Genomic DNA, 25,664 nt, shown 5'->3' on the forward strand with positions numbered 1-25,664 from the left:
TGCAATTGAGGGAAAAAGAAATGGTTTTCTTTCATTTCCTTATATCTCAAAGTAAAGACACAAAGCCTTGGCTGAGAAGTCTTAGTTGTGTAAGGGGGACCCCAAATTTGCACCTTACTAGACGAGTTGCATTATGGTTGTTATGATTACAGTGGACTGAACAGAGCTGGTGTGCTAGTCATATAGGATGAGTGTTCTCAACAGACCTGCCCTTTCTAGTGAAGTCAGTGCAAGTAGGAGTATTTAAGGCATTGTGACACTCCCCTGCTCTGGCTTAGCTCAGGTCATGGGCCCTGAGCTAAGCCAGATTGGGACAGGGGTTACAGTCAGTTAAGTGTGACCCAGACATACCTGTCACTAAAATGTTTCCCTATTTTTCCCATCAGGGAGGGTTTTTTTTGGGGGGGGGTTGCATTTTTTAACCCTCCCCTTGCTCTATCCCTTTTTGTGGGATGTGTCTGGGGAATAAAAATGTCCCTTGGAGCATGTGACCTGGGCCAATACCTCACCCCAAGAAAAGTGATCAGGAGGTGATCTTGTTTCTAGTAGAGTTAACTGGCCAAGAGAGGAGTTCAGGAGAATGGAAGAGTTTTTGTTCGTTTTGGAGTTGAACCTGTTCCTGAAGGAAGGGAAACCTGTCTGGGAAGGGTGAGGTTCTCTCTCTTTTCCCTTTGCTCATAGTCAACAGCAGGGGTGAAGACTGTGAAGATTCTTTGAGGTCTTGGACATTGCTGAGAAAGCTTTGGATGTTGAGTTCGTGGACCCCTTGAGCCGGCTAGAGATGATGAAAGCACACCGTAAGAAGGCCCACAGCAGAGGTCATAGCCAGGAGTCGAATCAAGTCAGGTAACCCACTGAATCTTCACCACTGGAAGCCCAAGATCCTTCCGGGAGGAGCCCTTGTGGATCTGAGCCACTTGGACTTATGTGCGGTCTCCTGAAGATGAGTACCCAAAGAGTAGTCCAGAAGTTGCGAAGCGGCAGAGTGGTTGGAGCCAGGAGATCAATAGGAACTTCTCCACTGGAAGCCCGAGGTCCCCCCAGGAGGAGCCCGTGAGGACCTGAGCCGCTTGGACTTAGGCGAGCTCTCCTGGACGGAGTGAACACGGAGCAGTCCGGATCAAGACAGGCAGCAGACAAGCAGGACGTGGAACAAATCAGGAGTCAGGGCAGGCGGCAGTCAGCAGAGACCGAAGACGAACCAGGGTCAAGACAGGCAGCAAGCAGGATACCAGAGGACAAGCCAAGTCAGGAACCAGGAGACAAGCCGGTCAGAAGCCAGGGGACAAGCCGAAGTCAGGAGCCAGGAGATGAGCCAAAGTCAGGAGCAAGCAAGGATGGAAACAGCTGGAAACAGGATGGTGGACTTGATGGACCATCGACCTGACTCAGTATGGCAACTCCTTGTGTTCTTATGTTAACTACAAGAAGCCAGACTCTCTATGCAGTGCTACACTGGAAAAAAATACTATTCCTCATAAAACATTTAAATCATGAAATATAAAACATTCATAATAGTGAAACCATACTAATAAAAATAATAAATATTTCAAAACAGCTGATGAATAACATTTTTTAACAATTTTCCAAACACCAACTAAATATTTCAAAAGAGCAGACATATTTAAAAACACCAAATAATTAAGACTAATAAGGATAAAAAATATCCTCCACTCTCCATACTTGGGAACTTTTGATTTCTAGATGCCCTGAGATTGTCATGGATTAGTGGGCAGGGGGAAGGAAAAGTTATTATACACACACACACATACTCTCCCTTTCTTCCACATGCTCAACATTACACATATACACACATTCTCCCACATGCTAAGACACTCACACCCATACACCCCCCACACCCCCATGCTCAATCTTACACACCCACTCCCATGTGCTCAACCATATACACACACATACATACACACTCCCATATGTTTAACTATACACACATACACTCACTCCCACTCCCACACATAAACACACACTATCTCTTTCCCACACGCTCAATCTCATGCATACACAATCTCTCTCTTTTACATATAAGTTACAAACACACAATACTCCCTGTCTCACTTCGCTAACTCCTTCTGAAAGCACAAAGGCAGCAGCAACTTTCTTCTTTAGTGCCCTGACTGGCAGGAGGACTCCTTCTGGTGCAGGGGCCCAAAATGCTCTGCCTTATGAGCTCTACTGCTGCATGGGCTGACTCTTCTTTGCCTAGGCTCCTCCTTCTTTTTCCTGCACCTGGGAAAAGTAAGACCCTGTTGTTACAATTTTACACATAAGAGAAGGAAGAGATCCTGAGGGAGAGATGAAAGGACCACAGATTCATAGGGCTCAATATTCAAAGATAAATGTTTAAGTAAGTTAGCCAGATAAGACTTATCTGGCTGACTTACAAGGTACAGTATATTCAGCATCTCAGCTATTCCACTGAATATCCCAGATGAAATTGCTAGTTAGTCGATAAGTCTTATCCAACTAACTTTAGACCTATGTTAGCTATGTTATTTGGCTAAGAAACTCCTCCCCAGAATGCCAGTGTGAGTTCTGTGACTCCTTGAAATTCACCTGCAGTTAGCAGTTTACAATTTATTAAAATTTATGAATGCTACATGCACATGGCTCTAGTCAGATTTACATATTATAAAGCTATAGTATATATCAACATGTCTGTTTTGTGGCTTATTTCTTCATCTGCTAACTTCATTCCTAGGACAGGAATTCTGAACTTTTCACCATTTAAAATATTTAAAAATGCCCCCACTGAAGTGGCTCCTTTCCTACCTGTAACCCCTCCCCCACCACCACCACTACTCTTCAAATTAATAAAAAATGCCCCAAGATAGTGGTGGCCCTTTTATATCTCTCCCTTCAGCCTTTAAAATTGTAATGAATGCAACTCCATGATATTGGCCTGCCTCTCTCCTTCCCTCCAACCTTTAAAATCCTTTTACTCTGAAATTATTTTCTTGATATTTTATAACTTATGAATACCAGATCCCTGCACTTTTAGTATCTACCTAAATGTATTACAAGAAGGCTGCACCTTGTGTGTTTTGTGACGTTTTCATATTTAAAAGTACACATAAAAAGTGATAATACCCAAACCTTATTAATCAAAATATTACTGTAATCTTATTTTTGACCATTTCTTTTTTTTTTTTTTTTTTTTTTTTTTAACAATTCCTCCATAACTCTTACGAGTATCCATTTTAGAAACAGTGTCACAAAGTATGTCCTCTTAGATGGGATCTGATTGGTTCATATTTTCAGATTTTTGGTCATTGAATCTTAAAGAGACAGATGCCATTTTTAAGAAAGATTAAGCCCAAAACATGCTCACTAGACCCTACTCTTCATAGCTTATAGAGAGGCAAGAGAGTGTTTCTTTTTGAACAAGTGAAATGTATTGTAAATACTTTCCTCACCAAATGTTATCTATCTATCTGGAATTTGTTGCCAGGGGATGTGGTTAGTGCAGTTAGTGTAACTGGGTTTAAAAAAGGATTGGATAAGTTCTTGGAGGAGAAGTCCATTACCTGCTATTAATTAAGTTAACTTAGAAAATAGCCACTGCTATTACTAGCAACAGTAACATGGAATAGACTTAGTTTTTGGGAACTTGTCAGGCTCTTATGGCCTGGATTGGCCACTGTTGGAGAGAGACAGGATGCTGGTCTTAATTTATTTATTTATTTATTTACTTTTATATATCGGTGTTCGATTTTACATATCACATCGGTTTACATTTAAACAAAATTTGCAGGAACTTATGCGTTACCTTTGTCAAATACATTAAACATTTAAATATGGGGATTGTTAACAAGGGATATAAAAGAACATGGGGAATGGCTAACACTACAGGATGCATGAAGGGGAGTGCCCCTTCAGCGCGCGACGCCTGGTGTTATGGCGCCGTTTAACGTCCGTCACAGTCCTCAGTGACATCAGAGGGGGCGGATCTCCCAATCAAGGATCACACACCGCTCCTCCCCTCTCAGTTCCAGATGGATTCTTTCACCTTTTTTTCTTTCTTTCTGTCTTTATCATCACTGTTAGTTATTTCAGGGAGCCCGGTGGTGATGGTGTGTGGCATCCCTGTGCGCAGGCACCCGGTGTTCTGGCGCTGTTTAATGTCCGTCACAGTCCTCAGTGACATCAGAGGGGGGGCGGGTCTCTCAATCGAGGATCACACTCCGCCCCTCCCCTCTCAGTTCCAGATGGATTCTTTCACTTTTTTTCCTTTCTTTCTATCTTTATCATCACTGTTAGTTATTTCAGGGAGCCCGGTGGTGATGGTGTGTGGCATCCCTGTGCGCAGGCACCCGGTGTTCTGGGGACCCTTGGTCTGACCCAGTATGGCATGTTCTTATGTTATTATCAAACTATCTGAAGTTGGTTGTGGTGCACACCATTGATTAAAAAGGCATCACTTCACAACATAGTATTAGACAATTTCAAACCAATCTCAAACATTTGTTTTCTGAAAAAGATCATTGAACTTGCTTTATCTGTTCAGTCACATGATTTTCTGGAAAAAGAGAAGATACGAGATAACTTCCAAGCAGGGTTCAGATCTGGTTACAGGACAGAAACTGTATTGCTAACATCTGTGGATGATCTTAGCAGAGAACTTGACAGACGTGTTGACTTGTTGCTACTGTTAATAGGTCTTTTCACAGCATATTATGAAGTGGATCATGGAATTCTCTTAAAGCAACCTTAAAATATTGGCATAGGTACTTAGTCTGGAAATGGTTTAAATCCTTTCTTGAGAGCAGATCCCAGAAATCTGATCTTCCCTTTCCTGGTCTTGGCTGTGGATTACCTGAAGCCTCAATGTTGTCCCCCACGTTAGCACCTACTTAACTTCTCTGGGAAATTTACTGCATGGATTTGGATGTGGAAATTTTATATATGCAAATGATATTCAGCTTTATATGCCACTCATCCCCCCAAAAATAAGATAGCTGACAAACTTAATTTATGACTTGCAAAAATATCTGAATGGATGAGAAATAATAATTTTAAACTGAATCCATAAAAAACACAGATGCAATCATAGATTCATCTCATGTCTTTGGCTATAAAATTAGAAGGGATAAAAATTGAAATCAGGAATTAAGTTAGGAGTCTTAAAATAATTCTGTCCCTCCTCAACTTTGCCTACCTTCATACAACTATTTATCGGTATACCAGAAATATTACACCCCCACCCTTGGGCCATGGTGGGATTGTTGCCATCATCTTATAACACAGTTTAGTCCTTCAATAAGTTGCATTCAAACAAATTTGCAAGACTGACTGTATCATACTTAAATTCCAAGGTGACAAGAGACCTGTAATTGCCTTTAATCTACCGTCCACCAGAAAATTAGCCCAACTCTTTTCTCAAACTCTACTGATGATCTCCTGGACTTGGAAGACTTTGATTACCATGCTGAGTCTCCCCAAAGGCAATGGGATATGCTTTCAATGCAACATGGAAAATCTCACCCAGCTAATTAAAATGTCCATGCGCAAAGGAGGTTATACTCGCGTTTTGTTATTTCACTCCCCCAACATCAGTATAGATCCTAACACATTAATAGTGAATTCCATCTCTTGGTCAAACAACTACCCAGTGTGGGCCACATTTCCAATCTCAATTCAAGCTCAGCTGGCTCCCTCACTCAAACCTGGAACTTAACCCCTGGAACTGAACCTCTGCCACACTCGATAGTCTGAGCGAACTCAACATACCTGAAAACCCCATCAATGCACAATCACCTTATCTCCTAGTATAACAATGGCCAACGAATTCACACAGCCATTGAGACCCTAGCCATCCTCACCCCAATCCCAGTAGACCTTAGAGGAACTCCCCCTGGCTCCCTTAAAGTCTCTTTCTACTCAAACAACAATGCCATCAGCTTGAATAGAAATGGCAGAAACAAAGAACTGAGGCCAACCTAATCATCTGTAAGGAACATGCAAAAATGCAAAGCAATCATTCAACAAAGAGATTACATCACTAAGCAACTAGAACTAACAAACATCCAGGTGAACTTTTTCAATTACTGCGTAAACTCTTCAAACCTCAACCCCACAATCCTACTGCCCAACAGCTGAAAACTTCACTAATTCTTCATGGAAAAAAGATTTCAACTATACACATCTCCTTTCTCAGCCACCCTGACACATATGACTCATATACATCTTTCAGACAATCTTTGCTCAACCTCAATCAGACTTAACCAGCTGATCCACCTGCCCCCTAGACCCAATACATCCCAAATATATCTGTGGTTTAAAACAAAATTTAGTCCCCCTGGCTAACCACCATAATAAATATATTAACCCAAGGCTTCCTACAACTTCCACTAAAGGCTACAATCAAATTTATCTTGAAGAAACCAGAACCAGACCCTAAAAGATTCTAGCTCTATTGTCCAGTTTCCAGTCTACCCTTTTTTAATCTAAACTAGTGGAAAAAGTGGTCTACTTTCAACTACTATACTTCCTAGAGAAAAACAAAATCTGCCATCCTTACCAATCCACTTCAGGAAAGGCCATGGAACAGAATCTGTCTTATTAGCTATAACCAACAGCATCCACCTGAATGCCAACTAAGGTGGTGACTCCCTCTTGGTCCTACTAGATCTTTCTGCTGCATTAGATATTGTCAAGCATCAATTCCTCATGCAATGCTTAAGTGAATTTGATACTGAAGGCACAGTCATCAAATGGTTTGAATTCTTTCTGGATAACAGTACTAGTCTGTCTCAAGGGCCAGCATATCATCCTCATCAAAAGACATCATCTGTGCACAACCATAGGGCTCAGTGCTCTCTCAGATTTTCTTCAACATATACATTTGACCCATTTGCGTTTTCATCCAATCCTTCAACAATAAATGCCACTTTTTTGCTGATGACATCCCAACTGTGCATCAAAATAGGATCAAACCAAACCTCATTAATCAACAATCTCAATCAATGTCTTACAGCAAAAACCCAATGGCTCTACAACCACAAGCTCAAACTCCGTCTCTCAAAATTGAAACTTTTCTGTCTAAGCCAACAAGCAGGGGCAGCTCTATAATGAGGCAGGATAAGGCAGCTGCTTCAGACGGCAGAATTTAGAGGCGGCAAAAAATGCCCCTTTAAGAATGCCACTGTGGCGCCTTTCTCACCCTGCCTGCCCCTACCATGGCTGCCGACCCAGGCTGGCGGCAGCAGAAAAGAGGAGAGTCGCTGCCATGGGCCGCCACCGCCGGAGGCCAGGCCAGCAGCTTGGAGGAGAGAGGAAGGATGGCAGCATGGAGGAGAAGACAATGATGACGCCATAGGTCAGGCTGGCAGCATGGAGGAGGGACGCCACCGATGCCACCGCTGGAGGCCAGACCGGCAGCGTGGAGTAGGGACGCCACCGCCAATGCTAGAGGCCAGACCAGCCGTGACTGAAGGGAGGAGGAATACCACTGCAGGAGACGGCTGAAAGGAGGAGGGATGAGGCAGGGAAAGCGGGGGGGGCAGAGCAAGAGGAGGTATGGCGAGCAGGGGGCAGAGCATGAGGGGGTACGGCGAGCAGGGGGCAGAGCAAGAGGGGGCAGGGCAAGAGGGGCACTATCTCATCCCTCACCTCAGACGGCAGATTGCCTTGAGCAGCCCCTGCCATCAAAGGCACCTCTACTATCACTTCCACCCCTTTAAGTACATCTTTACAACCTAAGGATTCAGTGCAGAATCTGGGGTTCAACTTGACCTCAGCCTTGCAATGGAGGCCCATATAGCAAAGGTGTTAAAGACCTGCATTAATGCCAAATTTACCAACTGCACAACTACTTTGACAAACGCAACCTTGTTACCTTGATTTATGTGTTAATAACCAAACACAATGACAACTGTAGTTCTCTTTTTCATAGCATTTTACAATATAATCTAAAATTTGAAAATAAAGAATTAAAAAAAAATATATAATCTAAAATTCCTCCAACTCTTACCAAGTACAACCACCAAAATTCCTGTACAGGCCAAAGCAATTGACCACACAACACCAATCTTAAGGCAACTGCACTGGTTCCCAAGCAAAAATAGGTTACAGTTCAAAACTCTATGGATTGACTTCAAGTGTGTGAACAATATGACATATGAGTTCTCTCCCAGCTCCTACTCTCTAACACCCATCCTAGGGAACATCAATCCTGCCAAATGGCCCTTCTATCCTCTCCTCCGCTGGCTTCAGCCAGATTAACTTGTACTAGACTGCATTCATTCAGTTACTGTGCGCCAAAATTATGGAACAAGAAACTACTATCCCTATGCCTTTAAATATCCTACCTTCAGAAAAAAGCTAAGGCTAGACTTATTGACCAGGATTTCCCTCAGATCCCACAAACTTCTTCCATTATTAGACACTTTGGGGCCGATGTAATAAAACAGGTGCTAAAATCCATGCAAATTTTTAGCATGGATTTCATTTACTCATACAGTAAAAAATGGGTAACTGTGGGACATAGCAATCTAATGATATGCAAATGGACCATAAGTTAAAAAAATATGTGAGCAAATAGAAAATCTATCCTAAAAAGCAGCGGCACAAAAAGTCCTAACAGATATATAGGTCAGGTTTGGCAAGGAAGTTTTGAACCAGTTCTCAGATCAACCATGAAACCTGGAGAAAGACTCAGACGAAGAAAGAGAGAGAAGGGAGAATAACCTCAATCCTGTTACTAGGGCAGGATCCCTCTTCTCCTAATCCTCCCCTAAACACACTGCAAAATCAGTCCTGGAAAACCTAGACTTTATCCGACCTTCCAGCTACTGGTTTATTTTTAGAATACCTGCATGTTCATCACCTCTCATGAAAGAATTGGTAAAAATGTACATACAGCCCTAAACTACAAACAGCAATTTAATTTATTTTAAAGATCAGGGAAAGAAGCATGGGCACTGACACCTAGCAGGACCCTCACCTACAGCTGGCAGCTCTGGCACTGGAGTATGAGAGGACACAGATCAGGCTCAGAGCTTTCTGCTACCTGACCTTCTTGTTAGCTTGTACATCTTCTGCTTGACTAGGGGGGCTCCAGGAAACAGCTGAACTCCTTTCTAATGCATCATCTGAAATTGTAAAACCCTTTCCCATGCACATATCACCACAAAGAATAAGTAAATGAAACAAAGCTTCACAAACAAAGTTATAGCTGATAAATTAATTGTTCTGGTATCCCAGGGGTTGTGATGTTCAGTGGGCTTTCAGGTATCTACATCCTAAGTGGCCACCAGAAATATGAGTAAAGTATAACTCCACCTCTAACCCAGGAATTAAAATTCCAGTCTTACAAAAAGGCATACTAAGCTGTCTGACACTTAATGCATCTCCCTGCATTGCAGGGTAATACCTATATAGATCAATAACATGGGATTTGCGAAACACTTGCTAGGGCAAGATGGTGGCATAGATCAGGTCACATTACTCTGCAGCTCTGACCCTTGTTTCTGCGTCTATTATTTCTCCTGTCAATATGCCCACCAAACATAAGGGAAAAGTTTGAATCTTCCCTTCATACTTTTTACGTTTACCGGGGCAGCAGATTATCACCAGCTTCATGAACCCTTCGGCAGTTCTGCAGGGAGCCGAGGACTCTGGTGTGATTTGGGGTAAGAGAGAGCCTTGAATTCTTGTGGAGGCACCTAGTGATAACACGTTGACAGCATCTGCAGTGGAGGGGCTGCCTGCCCGAGTTTCACCACCCTTGCAGGAATCTTTTCCCTTGATTGAGACCATTGGTGAGACGGCTGAGGGGGCTGCCAGCTCCTTGTTGGTAGTTAGCCCGCTGAGTTTGGAGCTGTTGTCGGTGTATCCTCTTGCTGTTCTGCCTCGGGAAGCTGTGGCCACGGAGAGCGGTGATTCCTTTTTTATTCTATCTCATCTGGAGGTGGTGACTCTTGAAGCTATCTGGGACCTAGTTGCTATCTTCGGGAACTCTCTCAAGTTACATAATACAAAGATGGATCTTTTCTAAAAAAAAAATACCAACAAAAAGTTTCAGCTATGCAGGAGCAAGTGGATTCAACTAATTTTAAAATCTCCAAAATTGAGGATATTGTTAAAAATATTCAGGCTTATAATGTTACTATTCTGAAGGATCAGAATGCCCTTTCCAGAAGAATAGAGGCATTAGAAAATAATGCGAGACACTTAAATCTGCGTCTCTTGAATTTATCCAGGATTATTGGGGAAATTCCATAAGTAACATTGAAGAGGTATTTTCAAGAGACTCTAGGTTTTACACCAGAACAAATGCTTCAATAAAAACCTGTTATTTTCTTTCTAAAGATATGCCTAATCTGCAAATCCAAGCTAATCTGACCAATTTTTCAGAAAATTCTAGAATGGAAGTTATAGATAGAAGTATCCTGCTGGTCTCCTTTATTTCAACTATGGACTTGAGCAATATAATGCATAATTACTTCAAAAGGTTCTCTTCTCTCTTTTATGGTCAGTTTGTCCAGATTTTTCCTGATCTTGCTCAACCTACTCAAGTTAAGAAGAAAAGGCCTGATTTTAAAAAACCCACGCATAAAAAACGGGGGTTATGCATGCGGCCAGGCCTTGCATGTGCTGCGCGCAATTTAGAAGAGGCCTGGCCACACGAGTAAACCCCATTATTCACACAAAAGCCAAGCCTCTATCAAGGGGCAGTCCTGGGGTGGGGAGGAGTGGTCCAGAGGGCAGGGTGGAGCTGGAAGCCGCCGGTACAAGGGCCAATTGCTGCAGTCCAGGGGGATCACGCGCTGGCAGGCTGCTGGCGTAAGTTCCAAAATAAAGAAATCTACAAAAGGTTAGGGCTGTTCAGCTTGGAGAAGAGACGGCTGAGGGGGGATATGATAGAGGTTTTTGAGAGGTCTTGAATGAGTAGATGTGAATCAGTTATTTACACTTTCGAATAATAGAAGGACTAGGGGGCATTCCATGAAGTTAGCAAGTAGCACATATAAGACTAATCGGAGAAAATTCTTTTTCACTCAACGCACAATAAAGCTCTGGAATTTGTTGCCAGAGGATGTGGTTAGTGCAGTTAGTGTAGCTGGGTTCAAAAAAGGTTTGGATAAGTCCTTGGAGGAGATTTCATTACCTGCTATTAATCAAGTTGACTTAGGGAATAGCCACTGCTATTAATTGCATCAGTAGCATGGGATCTTCTTGGTGTTTGGGTAATTGCCAGAGTCTTGTGGCCTGGTTTGGCCTCTGTTGGAAACAGGATGCTGGGCTTGATGGACCCTTCGTCTGACCCAGCATGGCAATTTCTTATGTTCTGAGGTTAGAAAGTCCCAAAAGGTGTTCAAAATCCAAAATCTCTTCTCCTCCTCAGTGGGTATGAACTGGTGGCAAAAGTATTCCTACCAAAAACACAATACTTCCCTCTTCTTCTTGTCCCTCCTCATTTGAGTGGCAGGGAATTACAGCACCTTATCCAGACCTCCCAAGGCAGGGGGGGAAATTCTTAGGCAGACCCCAGCTTCCAAAAAGTAAAACTCTTAGAAAAAAAATAAACAGTGCTTCCTCAAACTCCTCTTCCACTCTCAGCAAAACAATCCCTTCCAGATTTGGGGGATACTGGCCAGGGCAGAGTCCCTTCCCCTGAATCAGCTGAGGGCCCAAAATGGGGAACAAAACACACAACCACATTTTTCAAAAGTCCAACTCAAAAATGAAATGAAAACCCACAGTTCTTCTGAGCTGGCTGATCAATCCAGCTGCAAGGGACAGTCTGCAAACTATTGATTCCTAGCCTACGGCTTAAGCAAGGGACAATTAAATAGTGAGGGACCTAGGTAGTTTCTTATATTTGCATTTATAGATTTTCATCTTTCATTATGGTTATACTCCCTCGTTGTAAAATTTTTCTTATGTTCCTATGTTCTTAAAGGGGCTGGGGAGGAGAGGGGAAGAGGGAGGGAGGGTAGGTAGGGGGGGGGGGGGAGGAAAGTTCCCTCCCAGTCCACTCCTTAATTGGAGCGGACTAGGAGGGAACTGGTGGGGGCCCAATCTCATCACCACGCATAAACGTGGGAAATCTACCCCCCCTGCGCACGCCGACTCAGAATTTATAACATGTGCGTGCCAGTGCATGCATGTTATAAAATCGCACATCCATGTGTGTGCACCGAGTAGTGCGCGCCAATGGACGTGTGCGCGTATTGGTAAAAATCTACCCGAAAGGTTTTCTAGCTCTCAGGTGGGAAATTGTTAGTCTAGGTTTTTCTTTTTTACTCCATTATCCTTGTAAGTGCATTATCAAGAGAGGAAATGAAGGTTTCTTCTTTTTCCTGCCGGAACAATTGAAGTTTTTATAGAGGCCCTTAGGACTGCAACTTCTTCCTTACTGCCTTAAGTGATAATGTAACATGGTGCAGAAAGTATAAACTGCTGTTCTAGTCTATGTTAATGCCATTTCTTTTGATTAGTTTTCTTTGATAGTCCCAGAGTTTCTTTTGTTCACCCTTCTCCTGCTCTTTCTTTTGCTTGGAAGTAGAGGACAGCATTGTATGTGTTTTCCTCTTATATATTGTTTTTTCTTTTCTCTTTATAGTTTGGTGGTTCAATGCCATGACTCCATGTGTTTCTTATGCAAACAATTTATTTTTATTTGTAATATTTGAAAATTAATAAATAAATCATTTAACAAAAAGACATAGGATTTGCATGCATAAGAACATAAGAAATTGCCATGCTGGGTCAGACCAAGGGTCCATCAAGCCCAGCATCCTGTTTCCAACAGAGGCCAAACCAGGCCACAAGAACCTGGCAATTACCCAAACACTAAGAAGATCCCATGCTACTGATGCAATTAATAGCAGTGGCTATTCCCTAAGTAAACTTGATTAATAGCCGTTAATGGACTTCTCCTCCAAGAACTTATCCAAACCTTTTTTGAACCCAGCTACACTAACTGCACGAACCACATCATCTGGCAACAAATTCCAGAGCTTTATTGTGCGTTGAGTGAAAAAGAATTTTCTCCGATTAGTCTTAAATGTGCTACTTGCTAACTTCATGGAATGCCCCCTAGTCCTTCTATTATTCGAAAGTGTAAATAACCAATTCACACCTACTCGTTCAAGACCTCTCATGATCTTAAAGACCTCTATCATATCCCCCCTCAGCCGTCTCTTCTCCAAGCTGAACAGCCCTAACCTCTTCAGCCTTTCCTCATAGGGGAGCTGTTCCATCCCCTTTATCATTTTGGTCGCCCTTCTCTGTACCTTCTCCATTGCAACTATATCTTTTTTTAGATGCGGCGACCAGAATTGTACACAGTATTCAAGGTGCAGTCTCACCATGGAGCGATATAGAGGCATTATGACATTTTCCATTTTATTAACCATTCCCTTCTTAATAATTCCCATTTTGTTTGCTTTTTTGACTGCTGCAGCACACTGAGCCGACGATTTTAAAGTATTATCCACTATGATGCCTAGATCTTTTTCCTGGGTGGTAGCTCCTAATATGGAACCTAACATCATGTAACTACAGCAAGGGTTATTTTTCCCTATATGCAACACCTTGCACTTGTCCACATTAAATTTCATCTGCCATTTGGATGCCCAATCTTCCAGACTTGCAAGGTCCTCCTGTAATGTATCACAATCCACTTGTGATTTAACTACTTTGAATAATTTTGTATCATCCGCAAATTTGATAACCTCACTCGTCGTATTCCTTTCCAGATCATTTATATATATATTGAAAAGCACCGGTCCAAGTACAGATCCCTGAGGCACTCCACTGTTTACCCTTTTCCACTGAGAAAATTGACCATTTAATCCTACTCTCTGTTTCCTGTCTTTTAACCAGTTTGTAATCCACAAAAGGACATCGCCTCCTATCCCATCACTTTTTAGTTTTCTTAGAAGTCTCTCTTGAGGGACTTTGTCAAACGCCTTCTGAAAATCCAAATACACTACATCTACTGGTTCACCTTTATCCACATGTTTATTAACCCCATCAAAAAATGTTAGTCCTACCACATGATTCAACCTGTATTTTAGTGCATGTTTTTTCTGTGCAAAAACTTTGTTACATGCCAGGGTTACGTTTACATGGAAAAATCTGTGCTAAAACATATGTTAAAACACAGACGTGTCAGCTCAGTTTATTACATCAGCCTCTGTCAGGTAACACAAAACCCTACAAAAATGTTACTCATATAGCTGAAGAAGATTTTCTTGATTCTACAATCTGTTGAAATCTGTCTGTTCATGTTTAACTGAAATTCCCTATATAGTTCACTATTTTGGTACTCCTGAGTAAACAATCCATCTGAAGGCAGCAAATCTATTTCTCCTTCACTAAGTAGGATATTTCCTTGTTTTGTTTGTTGCTTTTTTAGGTTTAAAAAAAAAATCCCTGTAAGATCCATTGTTATATTTCTGTGGTCTTAATTATTCCTCAATTTTCTTTGTTTTCTAAAATGCCAACAAAGATCTTACCATAATCTATAAAGTAAATCTCTGACATTTAGAAATAAAGAAGATAATTTTTAAAAGCATTTGCATGCATAAAAATGGCATATATCATAGCAATTTTCAAAAGCCCATTTATGCCTGCAAATTCTTTTGAAAATGACCTTAAATGACCTCTGTGAGAATAAAACTAGAAGACAGAAATGGTGTTTCTATAATTCTTGGCTAGCAAAGGAATGTGTTAGATCTGACTAGTGCAATTGAAAGTGAACTCCGAGACAGATTTTAAAAACAGGATTTAATAATAAACAATAGAGATGTGCATCATTTTTTGTGTTCGTGTCGTTCTTTGTTTTTCGGCCACCATGGAAAATGTTGTTTTTTTCGGTTCGGGTCTTTTTTTTCGCGAAAAATCGATTTTTAGTTAGTGCGCGCTAACTCCCTGTTAGCGCGCACTAACAAAAACCGTTAGATTTTGTTACTTTTTGTTACTTTTTGTTAGTGCACGCTAACGGGAGTTAGCACGCACCGACTCACGTTAGTGCGCACTAATCGTAAAAATGAATTTTTGCGAAAAAATGGGAAAATCCTGATTTTTTTCGGGCTCCCTGAAACATGCCAAATTGGACAATTTTGTTGCAATTTTCCAATTCGGCAAAAACGAATGCACATCTCTAATAAACAATACATATCTTTTATTTCTAAAATGTAGATACATACAATAAATAAATTAGGACAAAAGGAAAAGAGACTTAGGAATAAGACCAATTTAAAAGCAACAATGTCAAGAAACTAGCAAACTGCTATCTTTAAAGAATCTAAGTGAGGGTTTCCCAACTCTGTCCTGATGACTCCACAGCCATTCAGAATTTCAGGATATCCCCAAGGAATATCCACAAGTTAAACGTGCATAGAGTCTACAGTTCATGCATATTCCTTGTGGTTATTCTGAAAACTGGGTTCCCAGTTTTAGGAAGCACTGATATGAGTAGTACTGTAGCCAACTATACACCTTTGCTGAATTGTCATTGATATATGATAATGTTGACCAATCTCTCTGTATAATCCATCCAGACAGTTATTGCCCCCCAAACTCCTTGCTCCCATCTCTCTTTTACTACTCTTCGTTCCTTTCCTGAGGAAATCCATCAGCAGAGGCTAGTGACTGTATAACACTTTTTGTGTTTGTAAAACTTGTTTCCATAGGTGTGATTATACAGACTTGGATTTTAAATCGCTACAGAGTGGTCCAGTTGGGGATAATAGACCAAGTGGTAATGTCATATGGTGGTCTGCGAGGTGCTGTTGCCTTTGCCCTTGTTGCTCTTTTGGATAAACAGAAAGTGAAGGAGAAAAACCTGTTTGTCAGCACAACTATCATCGTGGTTTTCTTTACTGTTATATTTCAGGTAATTTATTTTTTTTTATGTTTTTAGAGGATTGGTGCTTAAAGAACTACTTTGACAAAACCTCAGTTCATCTGTATATCCCATAGTATGGGTGTATATCTTATTCATTCTTAATAGCAAGTGTAACCCTCAGGGCACTACACCCCATACTTCCCACTCCTGCAGTGCACTGGTTTGCTCATGCAGTGTGAGGATAGGAGAATTCCATTGAATGGGGACCGGAATTCCATTGAATGGGGACAGGAATTCTCAAGTTGCCCAGAAATGTATGCACCAAACAGAAAAGATGATTACTGGGAAAATATTGGCAAAGTCTCAAAAGCTACAAACCACAAAGTTCAGAAAGCATGAAAGGCAGAAGCAGCTTACAGTTCTTTGCAAAAACAGAGAAGAAAACAATAGCTGCAATAGCTCCAAGGCACATACACTTCTTCTTATCAAACTTATCACTTCTTATCAAACTTATCACTCCAAAGGAAAAGTGTAAAGTCCTTTTTGAACTCCTCCAAGTACTCACAACCTGCAGGATAACTCCAAAGAAACGCTTCAAACCTCCTTCTGGGGTTAGAAATTCTCTGAACCACTCCACCTGTCCTACCCAGGTTCCCAGAACACTACCAAGAACACCTTCCTTAACTCCTCACATCAGACTTCCTCTAGTGCCTTGTGGAAAGCACTTTTATACCAGATCACTGTGCCCATCCTCTTTGGTGGAGAACCATTCACCACCTCAGTTCAAGCTTCCTGAACCACCTCCCATTGCTAGAAGATTCCCAATATTAACCATGGCTAAGGACCTTTATTTTAGCAAATAATTTTTCAGTGTTTATCACAATAAGAACAAAAAATGGGAGAAATGAGTGCGAAAAAAATGACCAATCATTTCCCAGGTAAATATCATGTTTGTTCATGTTATAATCACTGAAACATTCTAGGGAAAAATAAACAAAACTGACAACGAAGGTCCCTAACTATGGCGCATATGCAGTAGACTAGCAGGGATCATCCCACTGTGTGCTAACAAGCAGAGCTCAGCTATCCATGCCCTGGAGGCTGCCCATTACTTACTACTCCTCATGGCTCATGCTGTAGCTAGGAGGAAGAGGTGTGCATGATTACACATGTTCTCAGAAAGGCACACCTACACATTTAAGAGCTACCACTGGTGCTTCTTGTTGCTGTAAGGTGCTGGTCTGGATATGAGCATCAGGCAGTGATGACATTTTCATGGCATCCCTGACCAGGTCTGAGGGCACACCTAAGTGCCCTGGCACACACTGGTTGAGAAACACCAATTTAAGGTACCCCATAAATAGAGAGCAATTGCATCAAGAAAGCAGTTTTCAAACTGCCCGCATTGAAGCAATTTTTACCCATAGATTTTTCAACAGCTTTAAAGAGAACGTCTGTATGTACTTTGTGCCTGTAGCAGTTTTCAAAGTTAAAGTATATACTTGCACCTGCTTTTGGTGTGGGTAGAATTTTGCTTGAACAGTACAAGTGAAGATTTGAAAATGCAACTTAGGGATGTACTTTTCCTCCGATGATCTACACACCACAGGGAACACATCCTCTCAGCCTGGCTAAGCATGTGTGCATTGTGGAGCACTGCATGGACTTTCAGCCACACTTAATGTAGGCCATTTTCAAAGGTGATTTACACCTGCAAAAAGTTTTATATCCATGGCAACTGCTTTGAAATTTCTTGTATAGTGAATTTTATTTATTTTTACACTAAATTTAGTGATAATCCATAATAACCATATTTGTAAACTTTACCAAAGTTAAATATTTACTCACAGTTCCAAGAGAGACAAGTGTTTGATATTTGTCTCATTTCCTGACCTCATTCAGAACTTTTTTTGTTTCCAACAAAGTAAGAGTGCATGTCTTTGCATTCTTCTGGAAACTGTATAGATCTGGAGCTCTGCTTGCCACTATCCACTTCCACTATGATCCTCTCCAAGCAGGGTACATCATTGAAAAAAAACATTCTGTTTGAGCATTGCTGGATAGTACTGAGAATAGGTAGGAGATAAACACCACTCCCTATAAAGTGCAGATGTGCACAGCTGTGTACACCACCGCAGACTAGCAGGAGAGTGGGAAGAGCAGCAGGGACCTGTCCCATGGAAGTTACCACCCTGTTCCATCTGAGCTCGCACTAAGAGCATATTAAAACCTCATGGGCTGGCACTTCCTATGTATTGATCTTGGGATGCATGGGCTACAACTGGGAAAGCAGTATAAAATGGAAACAAATAAAGAAATAAAATTAAGTGTCAGCCTGTAAGTTTTGAGCTTGTTCACAGTGCCAGCGCGGATAGGGAGCAGTGGTCGGCAGTAGTGGTGGTAAGAGCTCTGCCACGGAGTTTGTATACTAGAGGGAAGGCAGGAAGAAAATTCTCGGAATTATGCAAGGAGAGGAGTAGCCTAGGGGATAGAGCAGTGGGCAACAAACCAGGGAAGCCAGGATTCAAATCCCACTGCTGCTGCTTGTTACCTTGGGCAACTCACTTCACCTTCCCTTGCCTCAGGTTCACATTTAGATTGTGAGCCCTCTGGAGACAGGAAAATAACCATAATCTGCTATGAAGTGATTTAAAGGCAGAATATAAATATAATAAAGAAAGAAGCAGCAGGGGGGAGAGAAAGAAGTGGGGAAGAAGGGAAAGTCAGAGGGCTTTGCTGAGGGTTAAGACGACGAGGAGAGAATGTTGAAGGAGAAGGAAAAGAGATGAGGGAGACAGACGCTGAGGGGAAAGGAGGCAGAGGAGGAATCTAGAAACATTCTGGGAAGAAGGGTAGACAAGGCAAGGGGGAAGATACGGCTAAGGGACGGAGGCTGGATACTTGGATGGGAAAAGAAGCAGGAACCGCCCAAACTGATAGATGGGTGGGACCTAAACATTTTAAAAACAAAATAAAAGGATGGATGCTGGAATAGGGGAAAGAGGCAGGAGGGCAGATGCTGGGGAAGAAAGAAATGAATGGGTGGTGTGAGGGGTAAGAATGGAAATGGAGGCATTATATGAATTTATGTATTTATTTAATTTCATTTTCATTTATTAAAATGTATTAATCGCTTAACATTAGAAGTCTAAGCGATGTACAATAATATACTCATGTAAAATAATATACAATGCACAAAAATAAACCAAACTTACCATAATATAAACAAATAGCCACAATTCATATCAACTCACATCATAAAAAAATGCTCAGAGGGCAAATAATATTTTGTGCATCAGGGGCTCGACAGAAAGACTAATCTACAGATTGAAATCCACTGTCAAGATAACTTAAGCAAAGGCTGCTTCAGCAGGAAATTTTTTAAAAGATTTCCTAAAAACATAAAGGTGAATTTTTTAATTTGCACATGAGCATCCATGTGCGAAAGGTTCCCGGTGCGTGCACATGAACGCGCTGATTTTATAACATGCACGTGTCGACACGCGCATATTATAAAATCTGCTACCTGCAAGCACATGTATGCCCGATTTTGTATTAGTGTGTGTGTTGCGATTCTGCCCCATTTCGACAGTCTCTCACTTTTTTTTTCACTTTCTCTGCTTCATCTCCCGCGACCCAGAGGCCACCGACGCTCTCTGCATGTGGCTGGAGCTGTGCTGCTGCATTCCACGCGGCCCAGAGGCCGCAGACCTGCTACCCACATGGCTGGTGCCACGCTGCTACTCTCTCTTGCGGCATGAAGCTGCCGTCATCACTGCCGCGAACGCGGCAGGGAGCCACTGCCAACACGCCTGTTCTACCCAGCAGCAGGGAGCCTCCTGGGTATTGCCATGTAGCCAGAAGGTCGCCTACAGGCATCCCCATGTGGTCCGGAGACCACCGACCTTACCTCGAGCCCTCCGTGGGGAGAGGGCCATCATCCCTGGCCTTGCCTGGTGCCTGGAGCCATCCTTGGTCCATCTTCTGTGACAGAAAGCCGTCTCTAACATCGGGGCTTGCTTCAGGGCCTGGCTCCTGTTCCTGCAGTCTTCAGTGGCAGAGACGCCACTCTCCAAGGACCTGCCCCTTCTTCCTAAGGGGTGAGGCCGTGCCTCCTCTCCATTCTTAAAGGGACAGCGAGGGAGTGGTGCATCTCTGATGTCATCAAGGGAGTCTCCTCTTCAGCCCTATAAAAAGGGCCTGGCTTCACTTCTCCCTTGCCTTCGCAAGGTGCCAGTCCTCCTTTGGCTTTCTCTGCAATCCAGCTTCTCCTAGGCACTCCGTTCCATGTTCGTCATTGGAATTCCATGTCTACGTCTTCATCTTCGTATGGTCTCTTTTCTGACCCTGAATCTTCATCTCATCAGTTCCAGTTGTCCTGATGCCTTCATTCTCTCCAGATCTGCTGATGTTTCGTTCTTCAGATCTTCAGATGCTCTTCGTCTTGGCAGAACAATACTCCAGATGATCCAGACTTTTATTCTTCCCAGCATCAGCGTCCATATTCCGATTCCTCTCGAGCTCGCGCCGAGTCGCACTCCAAGCCCCTGGATCCTAAGGGCTTCCTTAGCCAGAACCCCGGTTTTAATCTGCAAGCTTCAGGCACAGATCCTGAAGTGTTCTCCTAATCCTGAATCTGTCCGGATCTTCGGAGCCTCTTGCACCTGCCTCCGCCTTGATATGAACTCTGCTTATCCTGCCCGTCCTGGCATGTCCACCTTGCTTTGATTGGCCGGGTGGGTGTGTCTCGGTTCAAGCCTTGCTGGAGTCTTCATCCTGGATCTTCAAACAACCTGGCATGGGAGACCTCAGTACGTGGTCCACGACCTGCCATGCTTGGTAGTGTAGGGTGTGTGCGAACGTGGTCCGCGACCTGCCTTTCTTGGTAGTGTAGGGCGCATGATGTGTTAGTACCACTTCAGAATTCCACCAGATAACTACATTCCTTGTGACTCTGTCGGAGTCCTCCGTATACCAAGGCTCGCTTTAGCCTACAAGACTTTGTCACTTCATTGGATTCTCTGAGTCTTGTCTCATCCTTACAAGTCTTCGTCTCACCTTGAATACCTTGAGTCTCATCTCAGTCTTTCAAGTCTTCGTCTTCATCTTGACTCTTCATGTAACCAAGCCTCCGTGAAGCCCTCACGTATCCTGAGTCTTCATCTTCACTTAATGTCTTCGTTTGATGTCTTTGCCCTTTAGCCACCATCTGTCCTGTTGCATTTGCTGCTCCCGTGCGGCAGGTCCAAAAGGGCTATCGAGTGGCTGGAGGGCTACTTCAGAGACCAACATTGCATTGTTAAGTCTCTCTCTGTGCGATCAGATTTGGTAGTGGCCAGGGTTCAGGGTTCTTGAATCTTCAGCCCGTGCTTGGACACTCCTCACCTGCCACGGCACTTGCCAGAGCTCCTCTGCAGCAGTGTCGTGGCCCAAGGGTACACAAAATCCCAGAGATGGGATCGCCTCTAGCATTCCCACAACAGCGTGCATGTGTGTGAGAGTGGTGACTCACATGCGCAAGGGGGGGAACTTTAGTACAAGCTTGCGGCAATACGATAGGGCCTTTCCCAAGTTCCTTCCCAGTCTGCTCCAATAAACAAGAGGACTGGGAGGGAATTTCCTAAACCCCCTATCTACCCTTCCTACCTTTTCCCCTATCCTCCCCAGCCCTTAAAATCCCTCTAATTAGGTTTTGTTTTTTTTTCAATAGCTACCTGCTCTCCAGAGCAGTAGTAGATTGTGTGGGACGGCTACTGTGCACCTTGTCCCTGCTGGCCCCTGCCTGCCGCTTTTTAATCAAGCCGGTCTTCGGCGTGTACCAGGAGATACAGGTATGGCTCGGCCATGCTCGTATCTCCCAGTTTTAACGTGCAACGACTTTTTAAAATTTTGCCTTTAATGCACTGGCAAAGCTTTCATTCAATTGGTAAGGTGTTTCAATAGGTAGGAGCTGCTACAAAAAAAGCACATTCTCTTGTGGTTGTAAGCTGAGCAGATCTGACAGAGTGTACATCAAGCATGCCACGTTGGGACAATCTCAACTGGCGAGAAAATTGATAGCTCTTAAGAAAAGCATTAACCAAAGGACAGGTATTTAAATTTAACAGTTTAAATACCGTCATGCTGACGTTATAGGCAACCCACTGATGTATGGGAAGCCATTTTATGTCTGTCAGCATAGGGGTGATATGTTGACAACGTTTTACCCCAGAGATTAATCATGCAAGTAGCCTTTAAAACAAGAGCTATAAAAGGTGCAGAGAGCTATGTGATAAACCTAAATAGAGACTATTACAATAGTCAAGAATAGTCAAGAAGCCTGCACAATAGTACAGAAATTGTGCTGATACAACAAATGCTTAAATCCTGCAAGCACCCGAAGTTTATAAAACCCTGTTTTGATGGTAGCTTTAATTTAGGTACAAAAGGAAAGATGAGGTTCAAAAAGCTTATATACCGCATTCTACTAAAGTGCCCAAAGCAGTTTACATAATAAAAACATACATAATCAAAATTACCTTGCACATGAGACAAGGAGAGAGATTAAAAATAAAGGAATGATATGAAGATGGAAGAATACGGGGAGGAGGCCTCAAGTTTGTTTCAACTGCTAGATTGAGCAATTTATGAACTTGCATTTCTCATGCACACAGATACCCTCAAACCTACAACTTTCTTCTCATATACATCAATACCACTACAAACACATTCTAAACCATCCCTCTTTCCTCAACAACTTCTAGCTTCAGCATATTTTGACATGTTGCTATATCCATAAAGGTGCAATATTTCCTTTCAGTGCCCCCTCTAATGGCACTATAACCACACCTGAGATGCCACGTTCTTGCAAATGGTACCAGAGAATGACATGATCAACGGTATTGAAAGCTGAGGAAATGTCCTGCAAGACAAGCAGAAATTGATGGCCACTATCCAAAATGCTTCTAATGGTATCTATTAAAGACAGTAAAAGGAATTTGGCACTTCCCTTCTTCCTCTACCTTCCAAACTTCCCCTCCACAGATAGTCCAATATTTGTGTTCAAACTGTTTATTAAAAAGAAATTAGCAAGACAGAGAAATCAGCATGTATCGTGCGGTGACACTTACATATAATGCACACAATACAAGACATCAGTTACAGTTTGAACTTTTCCTCTCGTTAGTGTAAAAAAAATACACCAGTCAAAATAGGAAGAATTACCCTTCCTCCCCACCCTTTCCCCATTTACTTCCATTCCAGCCCCAAAATCATAGTCAAGGAGAAGTTACAGGTGGCAGAGACAATTCTATTGGACCAAAATTGATCCATTATAGAACAATCCCAGTCTCCCATGAAATAGATATATCATTTAACACAGTACAACGAATCTTGACAGGCAGTGTCTGAAGATATGCATTCCAAACCTCCCAAAACATTTATCACCTTTAAACCAATTGACCCATCACTGTCTTTTCCATTAAAGATTATGAAATGCATTCCTCCATACCCAAAAAGAAGGAGCCTCCTCAGCTTTCCACATCAAGAGAATACTATTTTGCCCTATGAAAAAAGTCTTACTTATTAAGAGCCTATTGCCTTTACTTTGAATTTGAAAAGAAGCAGGATCATCAAACAAGACCTCTTCAAGAAGAAAGGAGATGTTTTGTCTCTAACTTTGTTCAAAGAAATCCTTTATCTCCTCCCAAAATTTATTAATTTTGATGCATGTCCAGAACACATGGCCCAGAACACTAACCAGCTTGCCTTTGTGATAAATATCAGTGTCAACAAAATCAGCTCGATAAGCCCTAGTTGAGACCCATAAGCCTGTTTTAAGAATGTCAATTGCATTTCTCTCAACCCAATGTTTGCTAGTAATGTTTTAATATGTTTGAAACTAGCTGTCAGTTGACTATCTGTAAGTGGAATTAAAGGTTCTCTTTTCCACTTATCAAGTAGAGGACTCAGATCCAGGGGAGAACAGTATTGAGCAAGGACTTATAGAGCCTAAAGATCCTCATCCTCCCGTACCCTTCAATCTGAAAAAACTCCTCCACTTGGTCACAGAAGGTCTCCTTTAAACAAATGGCTCTTAGACTATGAACATAATGTTGGTTGTATATAATGAAATGTTTCCTTGGATATTAAATCAAATTTTTGCTACAACTCTGGAAAGGATAGCATATGACCATCCACTCTTAATACCTGCTGCAGTTGAGTGATACATTTAGCCTTCCATGAATAAATAACTCCATATTGCATCCCTGGCAGAAAGGATTGGTTATCCTGAATCAGTAAATAAGGAGAAATTGCCGAGGTTGTCCTAGCTGTTCACAAAGGCTCAGACAGGTTTTCTGCATCGTCAAAAAAGGGTCCCCAGCTAATGGAGGGTGGTAAGTCTGCACTGCATGCATGTAATAAAATATGTAGATGTAGTGGTGAAATTAAATATCTTTCCATTACTAAGGGAGTGTGTCCCAAAGCCAATCTTTAAGATGTCTTAACTGACGAGCCCAATTACACCCTTTTCCCAGGTGCCCAATAACTGGTTTATATTCAGTCGTGGTTTATGTCCTTGCCACAAAAATTGCAATAAAACCCGGTTTATCACCCAAAAATCTCTTTTGAGGATACGCAAATGCAGTAGTTGCAACATGCTCTACATTGGTAACATGTGTCTCTTGCAGCATTGCAATATCCGATTTTTCTCTAGAGAGAGCCTGCAGTGTCTTATGTCTCTTAACCAGGGAACCTAGGCCTGCTACATTCCAGGAAACAACTCTGACATTCGCTTTATTCATGTTACACATTATAAAGATGCTTTAACAGAGATCAAATCTGAATATTTCTTTTATTTATTTAAAAACTTTTCTATACCGTCGCAACGGTTTACAAATAGGCACATAGACTAAGGTATGTAATATAGGTTATCATACATTCTAACAAGTGCCAATAAAGTTCGGTTACAATTTCATAAATAAAATCAATATTTGAGCAAGGTTGGTCTAGTCCAGATATAGAGGGAACCCCCCAGCCCAGGGTTCCCCCCCACTGCCAATTCTAGAACACCCTCTCTATGAGCAAGCATTGAAAATATATCATGTCCCTATCAACCCCTCCTTTAATACATGTAAAATCTCCCATGTTTCCTTCTTCTTACCTTCCCTAATACCCCAATCCTTAAATTCTTCCCCCTTTATCACCCCATCCCCCACCAAACCCATGTCCCATTATCCACCATCTCCATATCCCTTCACCTATATGAGACTGAGGCCACCCTAAATGCTATCAGTATGCTAAGCAACCCCTCTATCCCCACATAAGAAAATTTACAACACTAACCCTCTAGTTTAAGTATTCTGACAATGTGAACCAAAGAAGCATTGTCACACTCCAACCCCCCATAAACCACAGATAATTTACAATGGCATAATATGAAAAATAAAACAATGAGAAATTTACTTAATTACAAAGAAATTCAGCAAAAAAAAAAAAAAAGATGATAGCGATCCAAAAATAAAATAAAATTTAAAAAATCCCCAATGTAAAGACTTAAGAACATAAGAACATAAGAAAATGCCATACTGGGTCAGACCAAGGGTCCATCAAGCCCAGCATCCTGTTTCCAACAGTGGCCAATCCAGGCCATAAGAACCTGGCAAGTACCCAAAAACTAAGTCTATTCCATGTAACCATTGCTAATGGCAGTGGGCTATTCTCTAAGTGAACTTAATAGCAGGTAATGGACTTCTCCTCCAAGAACTTATCCAATCCTTTTTTAAACACAGCTATACTTACTGCACGAACCACATTCTCTGGCAACAAATTCCAGAGTTTAATTGTGCGTTGAGTAAAAAAAAAAAGT

General features: G+C 42.1%; 1 protein-coding gene across 1 annotated transcript in view; it reads left to right on the top strand.

Annotated features, from left to right (window-relative positions):
* SLC9A3 (solute carrier family 9 member A3) overlaps positions 1-25,664 on the top strand; it is a 379,410-nt gene that overhangs the window by 231,601 nt on the left and 122,145 nt on the right. The window contains exon 7 of the mRNA XM_029589922.1: positions 15,663-15,865. Within this exon, the coding sequence (XP_029445782.1) occupies positions 15,663-15,865 (203 nt within the window). The remainder of the gene's footprint in view (positions 1-15,662; positions 15,866-25,664) is intronic.

The sequence above is a fragment of the Rhinatrema bivittatum genome, chromosome 2 (assembly GCF_901001135.1).
Source record: "Rhinatrema bivittatum chromosome 2, aRhiBiv1.1, whole genome shotgun sequence".
In the NCBI taxonomy this organism is placed as follows: domain Eukaryota; kingdom Metazoa; phylum Chordata; class Amphibia; order Gymnophiona; family Rhinatrematidae; genus Rhinatrema; species Rhinatrema bivittatum.